Source organism: Juglans microcarpa x Juglans regia, chromosome 7D (assembly GCF_004785595.1).
Source record: "Juglans microcarpa x Juglans regia isolate MS1-56 chromosome 7D, Jm3101_v1.0, whole genome shotgun sequence".
Lineage (NCBI taxonomy): Eukaryota > Viridiplantae > Streptophyta > Magnoliopsida > Fagales > Juglandaceae > Juglans > Juglans microcarpa x Juglans regia.
Window position 1 is genome coordinate 5,019,913 of NC_054606.1, and position 25,082 is coordinate 5,044,994.

Genomic DNA, 25,082 nt, shown 5'->3' on the forward strand with positions numbered 1-25,082 from the left:
TTTCAGGCAACATTCCCTTGCTTATTATTAGCTTGTCGACCTTATGCAGGTATTTTGTCTTCTGAAACACCAAGAACCATAAAACAGAAATTGCACGCAGCACACCATATTTACAAGAACTTAAGCTTATTAGTGCTCAAGGAGCAGGCAATATTTGACATCATGTTCCGAGAGCATTATCACCATTGTCGTCATCATCTAGTAGCCTCCTTGTATAAAAGCATTCAAGCGGTTTAGCTCCTCTCGATGCTCACTCACCACAGCACGGACCACATCTCCTATGGACACCATGCCTACCATCCCACTTCCTTCAATGACTGGAATGTGCCTGATTCGGTTATCTGCCACCCAAACAGGAGTTCCAGGCTTGAATTATCTTGACTTATGCATGCGTGCGTGAGAGAGAAAGAGGGATACAAAGAGAGAGTGAGGATAAGCATAAAAAAAGAGAAGCAGCATATACTACCTGTCATCAGTTGCATAGCCCGCAGAACTTTCGTATCAGGTGTTACTGTGATAAGCTTGTTCTGTGGACAGTGGACAGCAGGTTATAGTATATGACACCACAACTTATTCAATATGACAGAGAGGAAAATATAAACAGTCTTTGTTAGACAATGGGGAAAAAATCCAAGAACCATGTTCGTCCTACAAATTGGGAGAAAACTTATACCTCTTCGGTCATAATATCCCCAACCTTGGTCGACTTGGACGATCTTCCCTGTACTATGATTTTCCTTAAATAATCTGCAAATGTATCATTGAATAGAAGACATGATCATGATTACGTGCACGATAGAACTTTTAGTTAGTGGAATGAATAACAAACCACGCTGGAGCAAACCATCAATGAAATTTTGTGGAATATCGAGATTGCAGTTCAAAAAAGGTTTAATCCTAGTTTGGGTACAGAGAATACATATATTATTAGAATACCTCACTACTATTCATTATTTTATTATTATTATTTTTCACTTACTTTTTACTACTATTCAATATTCTATTATTATTTTTTCACTACTATTCACAGAATATCTGAGAATACTTCACAATCCAAACACAATCAATTAATCATGAAAAAAGTTATAATACAAGCCATAATATTTGAAGCTCTTTTTACCTCATTAATTAAATTTCATGCACCAACAGAATGATATGATATATCTTGGTATGCCAATGCCAAATAAGACCGCAACTTCCAAATACAACCCCTCATATCAGGATTTATGACAAGCTAATTGTTCTCCATAATCAACTAAATGAGCTAAAGAATCCTATAAGAATAATAAACCTCTCTCTGTTATGATTCCTGCAATTGATTTCTGCTCTCCAGGTTTAACCACCACTAAGGCTCCAACGTTGTGCTGGGTCATCTGCAAAGGAAATGGTTTACTTGGTTAAAAATCAATTCTCTAGACCGAAGCCCGTCCAAATCATCTAAATACTTGTCATACTCAGAAGTGAACAAGGCTTATCATAAAAGCTCAAAGATGCATACCGACTGAACAGCATCATAAACAGTGTCATCCATGGTGCACCAAAGCCAAGAGCCATCAGCATTTTTACCTTTTGCTTTCAAAACGTCTGCAATTGTAGTGCTTTCAAAACCATGCTCTTCTATGCGAGCAGATGTTACTGAGTGAGAGCGGGAAAATATGACAGGTTGGATCAGGGGATTTGCGAGCCGGAAGTGCTGAATAACTGCATTTTTTATGATGCTTCCACGTGATAGAAATGAATGAAGAGCTCCTTGCATTTTACCTAATTAACAAGGAAGGTGATGCGTAATAAATGACAAATGATGCTGCACTAAGCATGCACGAAGTTAAGGAAGGAAGTAACCGATAAGCCATTGATACACATGCCCAAAAGCCAATAGTGTGCAAAGTTCATTGCTTAGCTGGTCGACCAGGTCACAATTGGAATCGACTCTAGATATACAAACGGAAAAATTCAACCGATGTTCTCGAGTACCATGTCGATCAATAACCTCCAAACATAATTCATTTCGAATAAGACCAGTTATTTTTTTTCCATAAGTAAATAAGACCGGTTATGTAAATAGTATTACATTCCTAAATCCGAAAAAACTTGGTCCGAGCTACCCATCGATTAGAACTCAAAAACCGATTATACATGTCATAACTGGCTAGATATATTGGAAAAGAAAATGGTCCGATCGGATAACCACGAGCACGTACTATAAGATCTATGATAAGAATAGAAATTAATGAGGATCCTGTTTTACCAAACAGAATTTATCAACTCAGAATAAATCCTGCGTGATAGAATACCATGAGAATTCAAGAGAATCTTGACCCCGAGATAAATATGTCGAAATAACCTTGATTTAGTTTATACAAATGGATATGGATCTGCTAAAGAGGAAAAATGATCATACTGAATCTAAGCATGAACAAAACCAAGCACCCACAAATCTCCCAAAGAACAGAACGATGGAATCCATTTGAGAAGATTGGCGGGTCATAAAATCGAAGCGATGACGACGAAACAACTCTTAGAGATCATAACAATGGAAATAAAGCGTACCGGATAAGGCGATAGGAATCGGAACAACGGAGTCCCACTTTCCAAAAGTGCAGTGGCGGCGAGTTCGGTTATGGATAATGAGAGAGATTGAGCCCTAAAGGAAAGGTATGGTCCACCTCAAGACGCCAACTTGACCTTAACCTTCGAGATAAGTTCCAACTTCACGCGTGAAAAGGACCTTTGGCTGAGCATTCCTTCCTCAAATCACTCAAATATTTTATTTGTCAAGACTAATGGTACTAACAACGTCACTTGAGTGAGGTGATATGTTTTTTTAATCAGCAATGTTAAATAAGGTTTTTGTGTTCGTAAATTTTAAATATTATTTATAAAAATATATTTATTATTAAAAAAATAATTATTTTATATAAATTTTATTATTTTTTTAAACGGGTGCGCGAAGTTTTTATACTTTAAAATTGTAAATATTATTTTTCAATTTAAAAAAAAAAATATTTTAGATTGACATTTGATACAATATTATTTTTACTTATAAGTCGGTAAAAAAAAATATATCATTTATACAATTAACGTAATATGATTTAATTTGTAAGAAATTTAAATTAAATATTTATTTGTAAATCGAATTTTGTTATATAATTCAGAAAAAACTTCGCTTAATTTAAAAGAATTATAAGAATGAACAATGATTTTCCACTTCATTTAAATGAATTAAAATAGTCAAGAAAATCTTACTAAGAAAAGATAATAGGAGAACGTGTCCCATAGAATATTAACGACGTAGACGGAACGCCGTAATTTTTATAAAGACTTGTATTTTTTCCAAGTCGTGAAGCTGGGCCTAGACTTGGACTAGACGATTGGCTGAGTGACGCATATTTCACTGTCAAGTCCGAAGTTTTGAACTTTTAGAGTATTGAGTCGTGAACCAAACTGGGCCTAGTTCTGGGCCCAGAGGTGTTCTCGGCGACAAGGGCCCTCCAAACAAAAGGCGGGAAAACTGCTCTGTTATATAAGACAACTTTATTTTATTTTGCTTGATTCAGCAAATTTATAGCCTTTTCGTATATCTTCCTCTTCGATCATCGTCTCGGTAGAAAAGCTGACGCAAAAGGAGAAGCATCGACAATGGAGTCTGTTCTCAAGGTATAATGCATACCCTCCCCTCTTTTTATCGTAGTTTTTTCTTTCTAAGCCTCGATTCGTCGATTTGTACCATTGCTGAACTCAATAGCACCAATCATTTTTTTTTTCTTCAGAAATATTTTGGGTATTCTGAGTTCCGGGAGTATCAGAAGGAGGTCATCGAGAAAATTCTGCAGAAAAGGGACTGCTTGGCGGTGATGGCCACCGGTAGCGGAAAGTCCTTATGGCAAGCCTGCCCTCACTTCTCTTTTCTACAAGTTTCCCTTTCCAATACATTCTGTTAAACGTTATTCTCTGAGCTTCTTTTTTATAATTATAGCTATCAGGTACCGCCGTTGGTCGTTAAAAAAACTGGTATTGTGATCAGTCCTCTCATATCGTTGATGCAAGATCAGGTAATCATGTATTGGAGATTTTTTATTTTTTAACCTGCCTATTTGTTTCCTAAATATAATTATTGAACAGGTAATGGCTTTGAAACAACGGGGTATCAGAGCTGAGTATCTCGGAAGTGCACAGACGAATTCCACAGTCCAGTCCAGAGCTGAGAGTGGTCAATTTGATGTTTTGTTCATGACCCCTGAGAAGGCATGCTTGATTCCAACCAGGTACCGTTATTTTCCGCGTGAATCAATTGGATATCATTATCTTATGTGAATTACTTCCACCTTACGGCAGTAGATACTAGTTAGGCTTTTGTGCGGGGTTGAAGTATTTTTGATAACATTTCCATTGCTCAGGAAGTGGTTCACACTCTAAATCAAAAATTAAGATTTGGTAAGGTGATGATTAAAATTGATATGGCTAAAGCCTATGATCGAGTGAATTGGAGGTTGTTGATGGAGGTTTCGCATTCTATTATTTATAATTGTATTTCATCGCCTGTGTATTCTTTGATGTTAAATGGCTGTTTGAAAGGTTCTTTCAGATCCGCTATCTCCTTATCTTTTTATTTTGATGGAGGAGATTTTATCCCGTTTGCTTCATCGGGAATTTGGTTTGGGACGTATAAAGCCATTTGAGTCGGCTGGGGGAAGATTGGTTTCACACTTAATGTATGCTGATGATCTACTTTTATTTTCGAATGGAGGTAAGGAGTCCATCCGATTGATCATGCGGGTATTAGATGGGTATGAGAGAATGTCTGGGCAGGAGGTAAATCCTAGCAAGTCTTCTATTGTCTTCTAGTTGAATTTTATGTTGGCTCGAAAGGATGATTTGAAAAATCTAACTGGGTTTATGGAAGGCTCATGGCCTTGTACTTATTTGGGTGTTCCATTGTATGTGGGGAGATTGAGGTTACGTATGTTTGAGCCATTGCTTTTAAAGGTTAAAAAAAAACTTGCGGGATGGAAAGGAAAGTTGCTATCGTTTGGGGGCAAAATTGTGCTTTTGAAGCATGTTTTAAATACTTGCTGTTACACATGCTATCTGTCATGAACTTGCCGAAATGAGTTATGAAGGGTCTGAAGACAATGTTTTCTAATTTCTTATGGGGTTTGAATATGGAATCTAAGAAGAGAAAAGGGGTGTCATAGAAGAAAATTTGTTTGCCAATGGAGGAAGGGGGTTTGGGTATTCGAGATCTTTCGGATGTTCAAACTTCGCTATTAATGAAGTTTGCATGGAAGCTATTGAAAGGAGACTCGATGTGGGCAGAATTTTTCTTAACCAAATATGTTGGTAACTCTCATCTGACATCGTTGGTACCTTCTAGTAGGGGCTCAAGATGTTGGCAAGGTGTTTTAAAGGTCCTTCCGATGGTGATACAAAATTCTAAATGTCTGGTGTGTAGGGGGGAATCGAGCTTCTGGTTTGATAACTGGTTAGGTGATAAACCAGTTGCTGAATTTGTGGTGGTGTGCGGTGATCCGAATTTGCGCATATGTGATCTCCTTGTGAATAATGGTTGGGACTTGGCTCGAGTTCGCCAACTAGTTGGGGATGAAATGGCAGAGAAAATTGTAAGTGTTGAAGTGAGGTTGAGGGATTCAAATGATTTTTATGTATGGAAGCTTGCAGAGGATGGTGAGTTCTCGACAAAATTTGCTTGGGAGTTGATTCGGCATAGGGGTCCTATTTGTTTATGGAAGAAATGGTTATGGCAGAATAAGGTTCCAAAGAAAATGTCATTTGTATGTTGGAGAGCTCGGCAACAAGCTTTACCGGTGGATGAGGCCATTAAGCAGCTTGGTGTACCTGTGGTTTCTAAATGCAACTGCTGTGATTTACCGAAAATGGAGTCCTTAGATCATGTGTCATGTGATGGGGAAGGGGCTAGAAAAGTTTGGGAATTTTTTGCTGGTATATTTGGAATTAGACTGCTGGAAAACTGAATGTGGAAAGGTGTTGTGAATGTTTGGTGGCTACGGGCGTCGACGGCGTCGCAAGTGGGATGGCTTTGTGGGGTTGCTATATTATTATTACATGGTCTATTAGGAGGGCGAGATGCACAGCACGTATGGAGGGGATGATCTTTGATTGGAGAATTATTGTTCTTGCAGCCAAAGGATTCTTTGTTGAGCTTTCTTCTTCTTTGAGGAATTTGACCAGATTTAACAAGACCATGTAACCCAGTAAGGTTGATTGCGTGGTCTAAATCGGTAGTGGGAGAGGTGAAATTAAATGTAGTTGGAGGATCATGTGGTAACCCGGGTTTGTCTGGAGGTGGGGTTGTGATTTGAGACTCTCATGGTAAAGTTATTGCGGATTTTTCTCATTTCTATGACCATGCCACCAACATAGTTGCGGAGTGTAGAGTCTTTCTTGATGGTTTAAAGTTGTGTCATCAACTTGGGTTGAGGGATCTTCTGGTGGAATCAGATTCATCGGTGATAGTTGGATGGTTTCGATCTGAAACGTGTAAGTTTTGGTATTTATGGGATTTATGGGAAGAGGCTCTCTATTTATTTCGCTTATTAAAAGTCCAAGTTCGTCATATTTATAAAGAAGCTAATATGGCGGCTGATTTTTTGGCGAAGGAAGGGGCTAAGGGTATGAGTATAGATTTTCAGGATGAGGATTTTGGAGGGAGACGTTTTCGTGGCCTTATACGTACGGATAAATGTGGTCTTCCCTATATTAGGCGCTAGTATCTTTCTGTTTGTATTGATGGTTTTCCTCTGCCTTAAAGATTATTATATAAAATTTGGGGCTTGTTTTACCTCTTTTATTAAAAAAAAAAAAAAAATCCACCAATGATTCACTCGATTTTCATTCTCCACTCCGTAGCGGTTCCAATACTCTGGCCTTATTCTACAGTATTCTCACAAACTAACTCGTTCGTGATTTCATTGATTTGGAACTCCAATAGCAATGATGAACTCATCATGACAGTGGCGGTTTTGTAATCTGCAATATTAGGCGTGAAAAATCAAGGCTTTAAGCCTTAAGATGCACATTTAACTCTCTCTCTCTCTCTCTCCCCCCCCCCCCCCCCCCCCCCCCCCCCCCGGTTGTGTGTGTGTGTGTGTGTGGGTACAATACACGGTTCTGGAGTTTAATCGGATTAAAGACATGTTATGATTGCACTTTATCTCTAAGGCTTTTCACCTTGAAAAAGCTCTCTTTCTCTTGCGGAAAACTCCTTGTCGAGGGCCTGTGCACCCTCGGGATTAGTCGAGACTTTGTTTTCAAACACCCGATGTGCCAATCAAAAAACAAAAAAAAAAGCTCTCTTTCTCTCTCTAACAAGGATTTCTCAATGTAGGCTCAATGATATGAAAACTCATGTAAGACAAGGCTTATATAGGTAAGGCTAAAGTATTTGAGAAATTGAATTTTATTTTCAATCAAAATTCCAATTATTGCAATTTGGCTCAAGGTAAGGCCATTCACACCTTACACGAATTCATGTTTGCTCGAGCGAGAGTGGAGCGCGTCATGTGAACACTCCAGAATAGGTTCTCTTGAGCAGAGGTCAAGCAAGGATCAAGCTAACAATGTGTGTAGCAAATATTCGAACCAACTTCAAACCCTAACTCAACTACAATCAATTACAACCCAAATAAGCCACATTTTGACACTAGGTTTGCAAACACAAATATAAAACCTGACACATTCAACATTTTGGAATGATTAGTGAGTGACAGATGGTTGAGGTTGTATGTTATTTGATATGATGAAACCTGCCATATCATACTTGTTGCACACTTAACATTTTATACGTGGGATTCTTATAGAGTTTTTCTTGGTTTTGGTGGCCAAGATTGCTACGACTTGCATTTTTTTTCTTTTTGCTTCTGAAGAGCAAGCAAATTACTGTTAAATTCTGAACCAAACAGCACATTAGTATATTGCATGATTTTCTCAAGAATGTGATTCGTCCTTGAAGTACCTGAGTAGGATTATGTTCTTTGATCTTTTAGTTGGTTCTGGCCTTTCTTAGAGAGGGAAACGTTATTGTATAGCTGGTTTGTTATCGCAATCACTTGGAGTTTGGAATCTGTTTGAGTATTTTTCCTCTTATTTCTTGCCCTGGTTTATTTTTTTAAAATTCTCCTTTTAACTTTTTGCTGTAAATTTATTTATTTGGCTGGTCTTTATTTTTTCTCAAAATTCAAGCTCAGTCATGGGATTATTGACTTTGATTCTGAGGCTTGTTTTCTGATGGTTGAGAACTTGATATAAAGCTTACTCATGGTGGTGTGAGATGATTTTGCAAGAAACTTCTAATCTACCCAAGTATTTCTAGTTCTTGATAGATGGATATGGGTTTTTATAAGTTTCTAATATATCCTATACATTCTAAGTTTCTAATAAGTTTCTAATTTATCTCATGTTTACAGTTTCTGGTCAAAATTGCTGAAGGTGGGAATTTCTTTGCTTGCTGTTGATGAAGCTCACTGCATATCAGAGTGGGGCCATGATTTCAGGTGGTCGTTAATGTTTTGCTATTATTTTTGTTGTTTTGAACTTGGTTCTTATAATTGCACTTTCCGAAATTGGCGAGCCTATAGCCTGTAGGAATTGCTCTAATGTAACCTGCATAATTAAAGGTGAACAAGGGGTATGCAAGGTATAGAATCATGGTCATGCTTGTGCTTTAAGATAGTTTACGACTCAATTGTCTGTTGCTCATCATACTATTTTTTCCTGTTTTCTTTATGAGCGGCACATGCATACTTCCTATGTACTTAGGCTATGCCTATCTGCCTGTTCTAATAAAATTTCTTTCTCTTATAAAAAAATGAATGGCACATCGAGGGAGGGGTACTAATGGTAGAAGATAGTTTGGGGATGCATTTGACTAATATTATAGCACTAGTGTTCAGTGTTATCCATTAAAAGTACTAGGAGGTACAACAATATAAGTTTTTGCCAAGCAATGTCTTCCTGTCTCTCATCTTTATAATTTTTGTTAATTTATTTTTTCCCTATTTCTTTGTTACTACCATTTCTTCTGAATTCTCCTTTGTGGCTTATCAGGGTGGAATACAAGCAGTTAGGCAAGTTACGTGATGTTCTCTTAAATGTTCCATTTGTTGGATTGACTGCAACTGCTACTGAAAAGTAAGTGTGTTATTGTTTGTGTAAATTGTAATTTACGCTATCGGAATTTTCTTTTTTGTTGATTAGGTACTCTTAGAAGCTACTGCTCATCTGTTACTTTAGTTTGCTTGTAACATTGTGCTCAAATGATAGGTTTTACACGTTCTATAATCATATCCAGTTTATATCCACCATGCTCGGCTCTTCTATTGAATTCAAAATTTCGCTCTCTTTCCATTTCCATATATCCCATGCACATTGTAACTGCACTCAGATTTTGTTTTTTTTCCCTTCCAAAATATGTATCATAAGTTTATAATAGTGTTTCCAAAAGTGACAATATAAAGTGTGGCACTTGCAGCATATCTATCAATTTGATGATGATGTTTCCACTCATTATTCTGTCAATAGTTCTTTCTATGATATTTTGCTATATCTGTTGTTTGTGAAGGAAGGCTTTTAACTTTCCTCCTCATATTTAATTTTTCGCATTCTTATAGGGTTCAGATTAACTTCATCAGTTACCTGAAGCTGAAAGATCCCTATGATTCGTTAGCTTGTTTAGATTTAATTTTTTGCATTGTTATAGGGTTCGGATTGACATCATTAGTTCCCTGAAGCTTAAAGATCCCCATGTTGCCATTGGCTCATTTGATCGTAGAAATCTTTTCTACGGTGTCAAGTCTTTTAATCGCGGCCAATTATTTATCAATGAGTTTGTGAGAGAAATTTCTAAGTTTGTAGCTCTCTCTGGTTCAACTATCGTTTACTGCACAACAATTAAAGATGTTGAACAGGTATTTTTTTTACCCAACTCTTGTTATAATTATTGTGGTTAAAGTTGTCAAATGTGTATCTCGTAGCAGTAATTTAGTTCTCAAGGAAACTAATAACTTTATTAGTTCTCAAGGAAACTAATAACTTTATTAGTTTTCATGAATGAAATCAATTTGGTTACGAGTTAAGGATCTTTGAATAAGTTAAAATGAATGATGCCCATACCTCTGTTGGAGGACTTGATTTGTATGAGACCCATGTTACAATTCCCCTTTCTCTAACAATAAGGTAAGCAAAAAACCCAGCAAACCACCTTGCAAATGACTTATATTTGAAACACTGCATGGATATGTGTGCGGTATGGGCTATGTGTTGACATGTACCCCACAGGGCCACAAGGCAAGGTCAATGCAAGTAGAATATCAAGCCACCATTGAGTCTAATTTTCTTCGTATGTTCTTGTTCTACATGTTTATATAAAAGGACTACCATTTTATAGGCACTTTATTCCACTCTTTCTTATTAATACAAAACGGGAAAACTTTAGCAATTTAGCCATGTTTCCCTGTCCTAAAATGTTAGGTAAGTGAATCTAGCCCCTACGCCAATTATACAAAACCAACATGTTGTGTTGTGTCAATGTAGCATAAACATTGTACCATCCTGTTTCTTTCTTAACTTGCGGAATGGTTTTTCATCTCTCTATGCATGACTCTTCTTTCGAGTTGGGGTCTTGATAGAAGTTTTTTTTTTTTTGATAAGTAAGAGATAAATTTTATTGATATGAATGAAATAGGGAAAGCCCCTGTACACGTGAAGTATATAAGAGAACACCTAATTACATTCTAAGAGCCAGAAATTAAAACCAGAAAGTCGTGAACATTGTTTCCATTAAGCACAATAGCTGAAAACTAAAGCAATAAAGTATGTAAAAAAAAGTTCTGAAGCTCCGCCGTTGTAGGTTCCTTATCTTCGAAGCACCGTGAATTCATTTCCAACCAAGTACACCACATAATGCACAATGGAATCATCTTCCACACCGCTGCCACTTGGGGACAGCCTTGAATCTGTTTTTAACAAGCTAGTAAATCTACTACCCTCAATGGCATTACCCAAGCTAAACCAACTTTTCTAAGTATCTCATCCCATAGCACTCTTGTCACTTCACAATGCAATAATAAATGATTCACTAATTCGCCATGCTTTTTACACAAATAGCACCTATCCATCACAATGTGCCCTCTCTTCCTCAAATTGTCCGTGGTCAAAATATGCCCAAGAGAAGCAGTCCATATGAAAAAAACTACTTTGGAAGGCACGCGTGACCTCCAAATACTCTTCCACGGAAAAGGAAAATTACCTTGTGGTGCCAATAATTTGTAATATGACCTCACTGTAAATTTCTTGCTACCATTAGGCCTCCACTACATCCTGTCCCCCTGTGCCGTTATACCTCCCATGGAGTATATCAAGCTGAAGAATTCTGAAACAGTATTCCATTCCCAATCATGAATATCCCTCTTGGTAGAAGTTGTCAGACTCTTGTCTTGTGAATTGATATATTTGCTAATGTATCTGGCCAAAGGCTTCTAATGTTTTCATGATGTTGTTTTCCTTAGATATTTACATCACTTGAGGAGGAAGGAATTAAGGTTGGAATTTATCATGGTCAAATGGATAAGAAAGCGCGTGAGGAATCCCACAGGTTCTCAGCTCTATTCCTTGTATATGCAAAGTAGCACTTTTAGTTGTCTCGTGTGATCAATATGGTCATTCAGTATTGCACCCTCTCCTCTTTGCCTTGCATTATCATGGTTTGACATGATAGATTATGCCTTTATTTTATCCTTTTAATATATTTTTTTCAGATTATTTATACAAGATGAACTGAATGTCATGGTTGCAACTATTGCTTTTGGCATGGGTATTGATAAGCCAAACATAAGACAAGTGATACACTATGGTTGCCCCAAGAGTCTAGAATCCTATTACCAGGAAAGCGGGCGATGTGGTAGAGATGGTATAGCTTCTGTCTGCTGGCTTTATTATACAAGAAGTGACTTTGCAAAGGCTGATTTCTACTGTGCAGAATCCAAAACAGTATGTAAATTTTGTTTACTAATTTGCCAAGCCAATGTGTTTGAAGTTTTGTTTTGTAGATAACAATCTTATTTTGCTAATATACTGGTCACTAGATACGTTTCAGGTGTTTTTTTTTTTTGAATTTTGTTTGCTAGGCTTGCATGTTCTTCCACACAAACCAATGTGAATTCTTTGTCTTATGCGTATTTTTGAATTGCTATTCACCAGGAGAATCAAAGTAGAGCTGTTATGGAGTCATTGATGGCTGCACAACAGTATTGCTTGGTTACAACTTGCAGAAGGAAGTTTCTGCTCAATCACTTTGGAGAAAATTCTTCAACTGATAGATGTGGTCTGACTTTTACTTGAAGATAATAGTTTCATTAACATGCTATCTACCTTAAAGCAATATGCTTCTTCTAGTAGGTCGAAGTTTTTTTTATAATTATTTTTATGCATTACAACTTCATGTTTTTTATACAACAAGACCTATAGTGTCAATTTAGTTTTTATTGTTGAGTTCATAGCCGAGTATAGGTGCTGCTTCGTGTGAAAGCTATGGCCAAAAGGTCAGATACTTTTGCAACATGTAATTGTCCAGAAAATGGAATTATTCATCTGTTGGGTAGTTGTGAGTTCCCTAGTTCAGGGCTAAGGGAGTAACAATATCTCTCCCTTGTAAATTTTCTGAGGTCTGAAGCTGCTGCTTCCCACTCCATTTAAAAGAGTGACCGGCACAAACTTCATTTGAGACAAGCCAAATAGATGTTGATTGAGGTTGTGAGGAAGTAAGTTGATGGAAAAGGGCAGAAGCCGTCATTTCCAGGATACCATTGAACAGTCAACCTTCTAAGGACATGAGTTATGCTGTCTAATTTCAATTTATGGCCCATTTTTGCTTTTTGTTTTTCCTCTTTTGTTATCAATCTATTATAAACATAATAGAAAAGCAGAAGAGACTCAGGTTGCTCCACATTGTTGAAAGGACATGCCCTTTTTCTTTTCCCAAATGAATGTATGAATACTTCTAAGTGAGTAGTGATGCATCCATGGGCAATACACGGACTTCTGCACATGGACCCCTTTTTAAAAAAACTACTGTTTATATATCACTGGTTTTTTTAGCCTTGCCCATGCACAAATCCTGTGCATTTTCCCGTTCACAAATTATTACTCCTAAATTTGGGTCTGATATAGATGGCAAAGTTTCTGTCAGGTCTATTAATAATGAAGCCCCTCAGCTGCTGCTGTTTTTCTTATAGGGGGTTTTGTCCCTCCCAAGTTAGATTCCTCTTTGGTAGCCATGGCATTAGTCACCATGTTCAGTCAGAATTGAAGTGACAGCTATCTTTATAATAATAACATAGGAAATGATGGTTAAGATGGTGCTGGTGGTGCCAAGTATTGTTGCAGCAGTGGCAGTATCTTGTATTTGTGTAACATCTATCAAACTTGTGGATTGTTCCAACGGTATTATTGTCAATTTGTCATCAAGATGTTTGATTTTTGTTTTCCATTTTTTTCTAAAATAATGCAATTCGGAGAGAATAATCATATATAATTGGTTTACAGCCTAGCATCTTATCTCACAAATAGATTGTCAGTAATTCTCATTACTTAAAACCTCCTAACTCATTCTTTGGTTGATTTTTATTTTGGTCGCAGGAAATTGTGATAACTGCATTGTCTTAAAGAAGGAACGCGATATGTCTAGAGAAGCATTTCTTATAATGGCTTGCATTCAATCATGTAGGGGTAAATGGGGCCTGAATATGCCCATAGATGTTCTCCGTGGTTCTCGAGTAAGTTCTTTTGCTTCAAGAGTAATCAGTATGCCTTGGAAATTCTTCATCACACTCTTTCTTTCTTGCTTTCTTAATCTTGATCATCGCCTTGAGGACTCTGTTCGTGAGCAAGATGTTAAATTCTGCACTTGTCACAGACTAAAGTAAATTATTGGTTCCTTTTGTCACTTGTGTGCAAATGTCTTTTAGGTCTTTTGACTTTGGAAAACTTCCTTGAGCTTGTATTTTTGTTTCTGCCCAATCAAACAATAAAAATATAATATAGCTCTTGGTCATTAAAGTACAATTCTTCCCCCACCAGCCAATTTTTCTGCATAATACAAAGTGGAACCGCCCCCAAATCTCACTACTCTTATGATGGCTGAATCTCCCTTTCCTACTTACAAACACTTCTAGGGCAGTTGAGGAATCACCCAAGTTAGTCATCTTGTGTATTTATTACTTGGAAATAAATTCAAATGATCCACTCAGCTCCATAATTCAAAAAAAGAAGAAGGTGGCTCACCTGTCTTGCTAACATTTGAGGGGTGGGATGTTGAGGAAGCAATGGAGATTAAAGTTGTGACCTAATGATTAGGCAGCGTATGATGATTAGAGCAGAAATTCATAAATTAATCTAAAGCATAGACTATTGAAATTCACGTGTACAGTGATTCACTGAATTTGGCTGAATATCCAATCAGAAGCTTTGAACTGTGTGTTTTGTTTGAAAGCTAGATCGTGATATAGTCTTTTAAGTCTTCCGCCAGACCTGCCAAAGTCACTTAATAGGATGATAAGATACTATACTTGGCCTTGCCAAAGTCCAACTTTTTTTAAAGTTAATCTACCGTTTGCATCCTTATTTTGGGCAAGAAATGTTAAAACACTGCAAAAGAAGGTTTTCGCTCCTGTGGGTTCTCTATCAAAAAGTATTATATTATCAATTCTTATTCAAGTTTTTGTTAATTGTCAGTTTGTCTCTATCGTTACATGGCTATTTGTATTACTGATTTTTCTTGCCTTTCCATTGTTGTTTCCAGTCAAAAAAAATTCTTGATGCTCAGTTCGACAAGCTTCCACTTCATGGACTGGGGAAAGGTTACTCATCGAATTGGTGGAAAGCACTAGCTTGCCAATTAATTTCTTATGGTATTTCAACTTTTCAAGGATAAAATTTAATTAATTACAGGGTGTATATTTGAGATTCTTGAGTTATGCCTCCTCCTGTTGTTCATGCAACCTATGTGCGCATCCCAAAACCACCTATTCATACTCTATATGAATTAATTTAGCCTTGTTCTCAATCAAATTGCTGCCAGCTTTATGGATCTTAATTAATTAATCTTGTTCAACAAATGTATCCTTTAAAACCTTTATCTTACTAATTCGTGATGGATTGAGTGGCCATAAGTTTCTTGTATCGAATGTAAATTGTAGGCAGGTGTTTCTCTTGTATAGTGTACTTGGGCTTTGCCTATTGTTCTATTAAAAATCCATGAAAAACTTTTGTTATACGATATAACAAAAGTTTTTGTTATATAATGGTCTTAAGACAAGTGAAAGACCTCTGTCACTTTCATCTTGCCATTTCCATTTCCATCCAACCAAATGAGGAAAATACTATTTCATCCCCAACTTCATCGAATTAAAATATAATAATGGATAATTTACTGTTGTAACTGAAAATTATCTGGAATCTCCATGTGATGATAGTCAATGATGGTCCCATAGTTCAATGTTGTGTGACTCTGCTTACAATGAGGTAAAGTGCCACCCCTAACGGTAAGAATGGTGCTGTCGATGATATTGTTTACTTGGAAATGCTGCAACCTGGCACTTTCCATATATATTGCTGGTCAGAATCTGATTTGCCGTACAGATTTTATTTTTCTCAGATAAATTAGCTCCATTAGACATCTCTACTAAATGTCGAGAAGGAAATACAATGATCTTGAAGCATAGCTTAAATGGAAAAGGGTATGCTAAAAAGTTGATTGTAAATTAAAGTGGTTTGTATATCATATCGTGCTTACTTGATTATTACATATTGATCTCTTAGTGATTCACTTTGTAAAGGGTTTTTTCCTTCTTCTTTTTCCCCCTTTGATTAGTTCCGGCATGTTATGTTTGTCCAAAAGACAAACACTAGACTTTTTTCAGTATTCAATGGTTATTTCAATAATTGAGCAGTCTATAACTAAAGTTGCAACACTTTACAGGTTACTTGATGCAGACTGTACATGACTTATATGTAACTGTAAGGTAGATTACTTTCCTATATTCAGTTACAGTGCAACTTACAAGATTAGGTCTTTACTTTTTCCATCATTACGTATCATCTGTATCATATCCTCGCTACATGCCATCAGTTTAAAGCCGCCTTTATCTTTGTATCTTTATTATTTTTTTTACAGGAAGAATGATAAAACCTATTCCTTCATGTATCAGTGTCAGCTCAAAAGGAGAGAAATTTTTTAATTCTGCGAGACCTGATTATCAACCACCCCTAGTTTTGCCCGTGAGCAGTGAAATGGTTGATGATGACAAACATAAAAGCAAGTCCGGTGAAGCTGAAGAGTTCAAAAGTTTGGCTACTTTTGATTGTGAGGGATTTTCAGAGGTTGGTAACTGTTGCCCATCACCTCAGTTGCAGCATTTTTTTTATCCTCTTGCAATCTTTTTAATTATGGTTGAACCAATCACCAACAAGTATAGGTGGCAAAAAATTTGGGCTCAAGTCAGCTGAATTAAGGGATACCAGTTATTTGACATGCAACCTGATTGCTTATATATCTGACTTGACACTAAAATATTATTATGTGACCTGGATGCCTTTTATGGGTCATACAGTGTCAAGAAACAGCTTCTTTTGGAAGTGCCTACTTGTGTGCATTTGTAGGCATTCCCTTACATGTGTCAGAGCATTTCAACTGCTCAGGACCTGAAGTAGTTAACCTCTGCTTACACCTAGCGAGAATCTTTCAGGACAGCAAATCAAAGGGCTTGTTTGGGAACACATCTCAGTTTTTCTTTGGGTTTTGTTTTCATTTGTCATAAAATTTTGAGAATGTAAACCAAAAAAGTTGGCACATTCTAAATTATGATTTTGTATTGTAGGTCACGCACTCTTGGTCTAATCAAAACTTCTTTCAGCTGATTTAAAATACTATGCTTTTCTGACTTTTTGGATGCTTCCTATTGTAAGTTTACATGTTAGAGATAGTTGATTTAAACTGGTCTGGCCTGAAAGTAGTTAAACTTGTACTGGGCATGTTAATAACCTAAAAGTTGTTTGACTATTCTGTGGTCTGAAAGTCCTAAGTACTTTTTTTTTTTCCTTTTATTTTTGCATTCATGGAAATTGATTGTTTTATCTCTACTTTATGAATGTAATTTGTTCGGTTCAGGTTGAGGCACAACTCTATCAATTGCTTTTAGAAGAGAGACTAAAGCTCGCAAGGGGCATTGGAACTGCACCGTAGGTTTTTGTTGTATTGTCTAGGCTTCCATATTTCTTTGATCTTTAATTTACAGAATCTTATGCCTCTGTCATGCATACTCATCTTTCCAGATATGCTATATGTGGTGATCAAACAATTAAAAATATTGCACTGACAAGGCCATCTACCAAAGCAAGGCTTGCGAACATTGATGGTGTCAACCAGGTATCTTTTAACAATGGGGACAATAACATATGTTTCCCACATTTCGGTTTATTTATTTTCAGCAAATGGTGAAGGTTGTGACAATTTCCAGTTCCCCACTTGCACCCCCCCCCCCCCCCCTCCCACAGGACCAACACTCGGATATGATTTTTTCGCATTATGTGCAAGGTTTTAAATTGTCGAAATTCTAGCTTATGCCTTCATTTTTTTATTTTTTATTTTTATAGGTAAGAAGTAAAGTTTCATTGATGAAAAATAGGCATAGCCCATGTACACAAGGAGTATACAAAAGAAAACGCCTAAATACATTCTAAAAGCACTATATTAGTTTATGCCTTCATTGTAGACACTTTATCTTAGTAATGGCACAAAGTTATACAAAATTTCAGGTATACATTAATAATCAAATAGTTCACACTCCCGATGCAGGCTGAGCATATCTTGATTGTAGCTCGAATGACCTGCTAACCTAACTGGTGGCTACTGTCATGATTAGATGCCAAATCTAGTTACAGTGCTGTGCCAATGCAAAAGTTATGCAACAGTAAGGGCACAAGACAATCATGTGCCCATAGTTCTTTTTCCCTCGTATTGTATAGCACATCTCTTGTGTATGTTGTTTCTCTGAGTTCTTTGGGTAGGTTTATTTGAAATTGGGAGTAACATGGCGTTTCAATGCATGGTATAAATTCATGATTGGAACAGAAGCATTCCTGGCTAGAGTTTTTGACTTTATGAGTGATTGTCTGTCTTTTCATGCGCCCAATGGATTAAGAATCCATGGGGGAGTACAACCAATAGACTATTTTATCTGCTCTACCTAGAGGTGGTTTTTGAGAATATAACGTATATGCTTTCTTCTGTGGAGTAACAAAAAATTGTCAAAAGCCTGATTTCAATTAACTGGCAATCATATCTTAGTTCAGCCTGCAAGTTTGCATGCATTTGATGAGTTCAAGGGATTCTTTTAGGAAAAAAAGAAGAAGAAAGAAATCATATTTCAAGGTTTTTTTTTTCCCATTTTGACGTGGAAGACTAAGTTTGAACTTCAATAATGTTGCAGCACCTGCTAGTGACACATGGAGATCATTTTCTTCAGATTATTAGAAATCTATCACAAGGACTAAACCTTTCATTGGATGGGGAAGCAAGCTTACGGACTGCTATGACAAGAAAAGTGTATTCATTACCCAATCAACAAATGAACAACTTAACTCCAGCAAAGTTTGAAGCTTGGAAAATGTGGCATGAAGATGGTCTCTCCATTCAGAAAATTGCTGTATGTCTTATTTGGTACTAAAAAAGTATAGCTTATCTACTTATATAAAAAAAATAGCTATCTTCCTTGTGTTTTGATCTGTTGTGTTGTATGGCTTGAATTTGAGGAGTGCATGGACTACACAATTTTTATTATGACCTATTTTTTCAATCACAGAACTTCCCAGGTAGATCAGCTCCCATCAAAGAACAAACTGTTTCACAATACCTCCTAGATGCTGCCCAAGAAGATCTTCCAATTGATTGGACCAGATACTGTGATGAAGTTGGACTGACACACGAAATATTCTCAACCATTCTGGGTGCCATTACTAAGGTTGGTTCTACAGAGAGGTTGAAGCCCATAAAAGATGAACTTTCTGAAGACGTGAGTTTGATATCCTTGAACTTGTGCATTTTTATGATTTCTCAGCCATGTTAAGGATCAACATGAATATATGTATGAAATTTATTTGCATGGTCTAGCTTATACCATATCTGCTTGACCTATCAATAGTTACTTCATTCGGTTTTAAATTGAAGAAATTTACTTCATAATTCCAGGTAAGTTATGCACAGATCAAGACTAGTCTGGTAATGCAAAACCGTGGGATCTCTCCAGAAGTGATAACAGCCAGTTGCCAGAATACATGGACTGCTGATCAACTTCCGAATACGGTGCCAGAATGCTCGCTGATTCCCACCAGTATATGCAGCATGGAAGGACCCTGTGAAGCTGAAGCCTCACTCAAGAATTCAGTTGCTCATTGCTGCTTTGAAAAAAATGAAGAAACAGCTCTTGTTGCCGTCACCAGCAGTCGAGGATTAAAGCTATCCCTAGTGCATGATGAGGATCCACTCTTAAAAAAACGCCAAAAGGTCAGCACGGTTGAGGAAGGGAGTTCCATCTCATTGAAGGCAACAGAGAGTTCCATAGTAGAGTGGCTTAAGAACTATGATGGAGTGAGTAAAATAGAAGACCTAAATCTTTGCTGTGGTTGATTTAAAGCTTTCTTCTTGCGCCTTTCTATTTTTCTTTTCTTTGTTACATTGCGAGTCAACAAAAATATGCTGATACTGGATGCACTGCAGGTTACTCTGTCTGATATTCTGGAGCACTTCGACAGATCCGAAGAAGAATCTGTGGTGGATCTGCTGAATTGCCTTGAAGGTAACTTTTTGATATATAAAAAGAATGATGTTTACAGGGTTATGTAACCGAACGATGGATCAGATTACTGAGGCAAACCTTGTACATTAAACATTGTTGATAATTCTGTCGTTTGAATGCAAAGAAAGCTTGGGAGAGAGGGGAGCTATTGTTTTATCTTCCGGGCCCTAACAGACTTGAGCAGTGCATCTGTGACACCAGTTCCAACTTTCAACGTACCTAAATTCACACTTGGACAATTGCAAGTTAGTCTCCCCCATCATATTCTGAGATCTTGAAGTTATATTGCAATATTTGCATGTCGTGCTTCAAGTAAACAGGTTTTTCATTATGCTTTTCATCTTAGAAGAAGGATGGTACACTTCGATTCACAGATGAGCCCCGCTAACACTTTGCAAACACATTGTTTTGGACTGGAGACAAGCATAGGAGGGGACCCTGTTACTTTTTTTTTTGGAAAAAGTAGATTTTGCATCAAGCACTAGTAGTGAGCTAGGCATAGTTAAAATTTAGTTAAGATTTAGCTAGTTTGCTAAAAATACATCTACATCAAACTAGCTAAATCTACAGTAATTTTGTCCATCATGTTAAATTTCTAGCCAAATTATTTTTTGGCCATGAAAAAATCTATTCTATGTGACAACCACTACTGCTTTTAGAACAGCACATGATCATCTCCTGCACATTTGAATCTTTCATCCATTAAATACTCTGTATTGGTAACTTTTGTTTTTGTAATCTTTGAAGCTTCTGGATCAATCATTATATATTGTATTGCCAGTTAAATGGTTTGTATATTGTTCTAATGGTTGCTTTTGTGTAGTTCACTTTTAGACCTCTTCTACCATCCAAACAACTTAAGTTGTATCTGAGACTGAGTTAAGTGAGTTTATACATTGATTTAATGCTTCTGCCAAATGCTAGAGATGTCACCCAAACTGTCGAAGTGATGATGACTGCAATAAAAAAGCAAAATTCTGTCCGTTTTGCCCTTGCTTTACTCCATCCAATTGGCTACAAGTGGACTACACAAGGAAGTTTTTTGCCCTTTTGAGCACTTTTTAACATGTTAGATGAATAGTAGAAATTAATGATGAGACTTATTTATTTTACAACTTCTCATAAATATATCTAAATTCATCTTCATATTCAAACACACAAACCTATCTTAAGTGAATCCATAAAATTCACTTAATCATCTCAATTCAATTTATTACTATTTATAAAGAATTCAGTTCAACTCAGCTAAACATCCAAGTGTAGCTTTAGTGCTGTTGAAAAGTGATTAGTTAAATTTGAAAAAGTGAATTTCCTAATAAAAAAATTGGTCAAAGAATGGCTATGCCACTACTAGTGCTCTCAATCTGCCAAAAATGGATAGTGTACCCTTCAACTTCGAAAAAGCTTGCATTTTACAGTATCTTTCAAAATCAGTTGCTAAAATTGATGAAAATAGATGATGAAAACATTTTGTATAATATTTGAAGGTATGTTAATTTAATTATATAAATTATTTTAATAAATTTTACTATTCTTGCACGTTGCAAGCTTGCAACTACTTGATATATAGGCCAGCCAGATGATATTGGAATAGCTGGGCTGAGATTTTATTTTACTTTTTTGTCAGAGGATTGACAGCGTCAATCAGTAATTCAGCGTACAAATAGAAGGCAAAATATGCAATCCCTACCACCCACCGTTTAGAAGAGAAAACTATAAAACCTTCAATAGTACACATCTGCCTTAATTCTCTTTTGTGTGCGTTGAAGCTGCAAAAAATGAGAGTGTGCCCAATACTGAAAGAAGCCAGAAAATGTTAAGTCTGTGTAAAGCAAGTCGTTTCCGGTGGATTAACTCCAGTTAAAAAAGGTCAATAAATCCACCAGAAAGTGCTAGTCCCTGTGTAAAGCATCCTCTAGTTCCAGTTCCAGTTCCAGTTCCGGTGCCGTCTGATTTTTAATAAAGGCAGTGGCATCAATATGTGTTCTGCACTTTTTTTGCAACTCTTTGAATCTCTCGCCATCAAAATTGTGCTTCTTAAACAGCTTCCTCTGCCTTGAGAGAAAGAGCCTCTGCATCAGGTCTTGGTAACTGGGGTCTCTTGAAGTGAACAGGAAGTAAGTATAACCTATGACTATGCCAGTGGTGGTTGTAAAAATGCAATTGGTTCCATTACATCCCATGAAAAGTCCCAGAATGTAAGCCGAAAGAAGAGACCAACCTGTACCACAGCAAACCCCAACCCAGACCAGAGGATGCGCCTGACCTGCTTATGTGCTAGCATGTCAATTTCTTCCTTCTTCTCCTGCAGCATCTTTAGCTCATCCCTTGCGGGATCGTCTTCAGAAGTCAGAGCAAAGGGCACCGCTCTTCTGACCAGATCCACCACCTGAACATTTAAGATTGGAGAGGAGCAACACCAGTTAGTATTATATGGAGAGTTGAGAATCCAAGGCACCTAAATAATATGGACAGCAAAATGTATTTTGACAAAACCCTTATCACTTGCCCAAACTCTGAATTCATTTATTTTCCAAAACTCACACCCACAACGAGGACCTGCTGATAAGAAAATGGGGCAAACACTTGGAAATTAGGAATTCACGCTGCTCCTGGCTGACACAAGTTACAGTTGAGCAGCAACCCGGATATGCGTACTCGATTTGGCCAAACAATTTTCACCCCGTTTAATAGGAGCCTAAGCATAGTTTGCAGCTCAGAAACTCAAGGCACAGAGAGCACTCAGCATGGAATTTCATTCCATGTATTCCACCAATACATCAAGACCGACTCCAGATTGATGACAATCATGAAGAAATAGTAAGGTGGCACAAGAAAATATACTGGACTAGACATACAGCCGTAGGCCTACTGTCTGCAGGGAATAAAGCTGGTGGGTGTCAACACTGCTGAGAAGTTCAGCAATAACTAAAAAAGATCTTCCACATATGCATGTATGCATGTAAGCATTATATATGAAGCCTCTAATACCAAGTAATATGCTACTAAGAAAGATAAAGAAAATTTGCCGCTTGATGCATAGCAATGGACTCATGAAAACAGAGGAAGAAGCTGCAAGATCTTGTTCACTGATTTCTACCACACTAAGCCAAATGTCCAACTGCATTGCTTCCAATATCCAGCCCAAGGAAAAGGAACAACTACTCACCATATCTAAAGTCTAATCACCATCCAATTGAGCCCACCCTTAATGCACACATTAAGGTATCAAAACATCCATATGCAGATATTTCTGAATACCACAAAATAAAATAAAAGAACTTGCTGGAAGCAATTCACAAAAAGGGAACCCTACGCAGTCGTAGCATAATGCAAACTAATGAAGAAAAATGATAGATCAAACAGCACCAGCTTGGGAGGTTATAAGTCAAGGTAGAATGAAGCGAAGGTTCAGTTTGAGGTCGGTTAAGAAAAACACAAGAAAGCTAAAGCAGCCAATTGGGTGAACTTAGAAATCCACTTCACCCCTGAAAACAATATGGGCTTTGAGTATTCCTTCTGTTAACATTGGGGTGTAGCAGTGATTCAACATGAAGTAATGAAATGGTGAGTGTGCTTCTAGAATGCTCCCAGTCCAAAGGATAGAGAAGGGGAATATATATCGAAGGGGAAGAAAAGATGGATAGGAATATTCAACAACTTATTCCTACCACTCTTTTCCTTAAAAAATGGATCTTGATGTTCACTGTTATGGAAAGCAGAAAGCAGAAAAAGAAAATAAAGAAACATAATTTAAGGGTTCCTTGCTATACATTTGTCATATGAGCACAGGAGCAGCCCCCACGAGCACAATCAGAACCATAATGGGACAAAAGAAAAGAGCTTACTTTGTGGGGATGAAGGTAGACCTTGTCGCGGAACAGAAGGACGACACCGGCCTCGTCAAGGACTCGGGCGAAAGCAGCGGCCTCCTCGAGGGATCTGGCGACACCCATGCTCTCGCAGGCTTGCAGAAGCTCCGAGTACCCGATAACTTCCTTCCCTTCCATACCCATCTTCCTCTTCAACGCCTCCACAGTCACCAATCTCATTAGCTTCTTCGTCTCCGCGAACGATATGTCATTTCTATTACTATCGCCAGAGTTTGAGTCAGCACCCGGTGATGATGACGAGGGCCTCGAGCGTAATGATGTTGCAGGAACAATAGCCATCAATCCCAGAGTATGAGGAGGATGTGGAGGCCTCGTCTTCCTCCCATAAACTTGGCTGAAAAGAGCAGACACGCTCTGCTTCACTGCACCACCAGTACTCGGCCATCGCCTCCACATTCTTTTCTTCTCTTTTTAATTTGATCCTTATATAGATAGATATGCTCTTTCTTATTACAAAAATCTTCTTTTTCTGGGCAATAGCTCTGGCACACAAACACCGGATATACACTCACCTAACCACAAATACACGTGAAACTGAAGAGGAGGGAACGCAATACAAACAAATCCCACCAACCTATAACTTTCAGACAATCACTAAACTTAACCCAGACTTCGTCTTCTCAAACAAAACATAACCCCCAACCTACTTTACCAACATCAATAAACTCGAATGCTTCTCAAGCTGGGTCGGTGCCGCACAATTCGTCAATAACTAATCAGACAACCAAAAGCGCGTTCTCTTTATTTGCCATTCCAAACCGAATTAATTGATCCAGTGCCGAAAGGGTAGGTGAGCCGCCGTCTGACAAGATAAAGAGCAGGAGAGCCAGCAAGCGAAGGAAGGACGCAGGGACCGAGGCCGCTTCCGTTTCTTCATTTTTTAACTGTCCCTCCCTGGGTCTGTGGACAGTTAAGACTGGTTTTTTTTTTTTTTTTTCGCCTTATCCAGAGTCTTATTAGTCAATTCTGAGGAATTCTTGGACTTCCGACTTTACTCGTAACACAGATTTTAAATGGTTATAATTCTCTTATTACTATTTATTTTATATTTAATTTTTTTATTTAATAATTAAAAATTTGACTATTAATAAAATTATATATTTTTTTAATTTTTTCTTAATAGTTAAGTATGTTAAAAAAATATTTTTAAAAAAATGATAAAAAATTACTTTTGAACGATGGAACAATATTTTTTAAGTTAAAAATTCTAAAAAAGTAAAAGAAAATACTCTCATTATCTCTCTCTCTCTCTCTTTTTTTTTTTTTTTGAGTTGTGGAATATAATATCTTATCCATCCTTGTA

The 25,082-nt window shown here is 37.2% G+C and overlaps 3 protein-coding genes across 3 annotated transcripts; 1 reads left to right on the top strand and 2 right to left on the bottom strand.

The window, feature by feature from the left end:
• Positions 1–2,768, bottom strand: LOC121240030 (CBS domain-containing protein CBSX3, mitochondrial-like). Its single transcript, XM_041137474.1, has 6 exons — positions 2,551–2,768; positions 1,499–1,761; positions 1,292–1,373; positions 674–747; positions 467–527; positions 1–341 (listed from the first exon to the last, which is right to left on the bottom strand). The coding sequence occupies exons 2-6, from the start codon at positions 1,754–1,756 to the stop codon at positions 199–201; spliced, it is 618 nt and encodes a 205-aa protein (XP_040993408.1). The 5' UTR covers positions 1,757–1,761; positions 2,551–2,768; the 3' UTR covers positions 1–198.
• Positions 2,769–3,520: 752 nt separating this feature from the next.
• On the top strand, positions 3,521–20,059 carry LOC121240016 (ATP-dependent DNA helicase RecQ-like). The gene is made up of 20 exons (XM_041137449.1): positions 3,521–3,657; positions 3,771–3,883; positions 3,977–4,052; positions 4,123–4,265; positions 8,445–8,531; positions 9,085–9,168; positions 9,737–9,944; positions 11,544–11,629; positions 11,793–12,024; positions 12,235–12,358; positions 13,672–13,808; positions 14,834–14,942; positions 16,013–16,055; positions 16,242–16,413; positions 17,201–17,271; positions 17,365–17,458; positions 18,522–18,737; positions 18,894–19,103; positions 19,280–19,678; positions 19,808–20,059. Exons 1-20 carry the CDS (start codon positions 3,640–3,642, stop codon positions 19,931–19,933), a joined length of 2,748 nt encoding a protein of 915 aa, XP_040993383.1. The 5' UTR covers positions 3,521–3,639; the 3' UTR covers positions 19,934–20,059.
• Positions 20,060–21,466: 1,407 nt separating this feature from the next.
• On the bottom strand, positions 21,467–24,778 carry LOC121240024 (calcium uniporter protein 5, mitochondrial-like). The gene is given in 3 exon segments (XM_041137460.1): positions 21,467–22,044; positions 22,047–22,275; positions 23,735–24,778. Coding segments are annotated over 3 exon segments (936 nt in total). The 5' UTR covers positions 24,176–24,778; the 3' UTR covers positions 21,467–21,778.
• Positions 24,779–25,082: the final 304 nt, after the last annotated feature.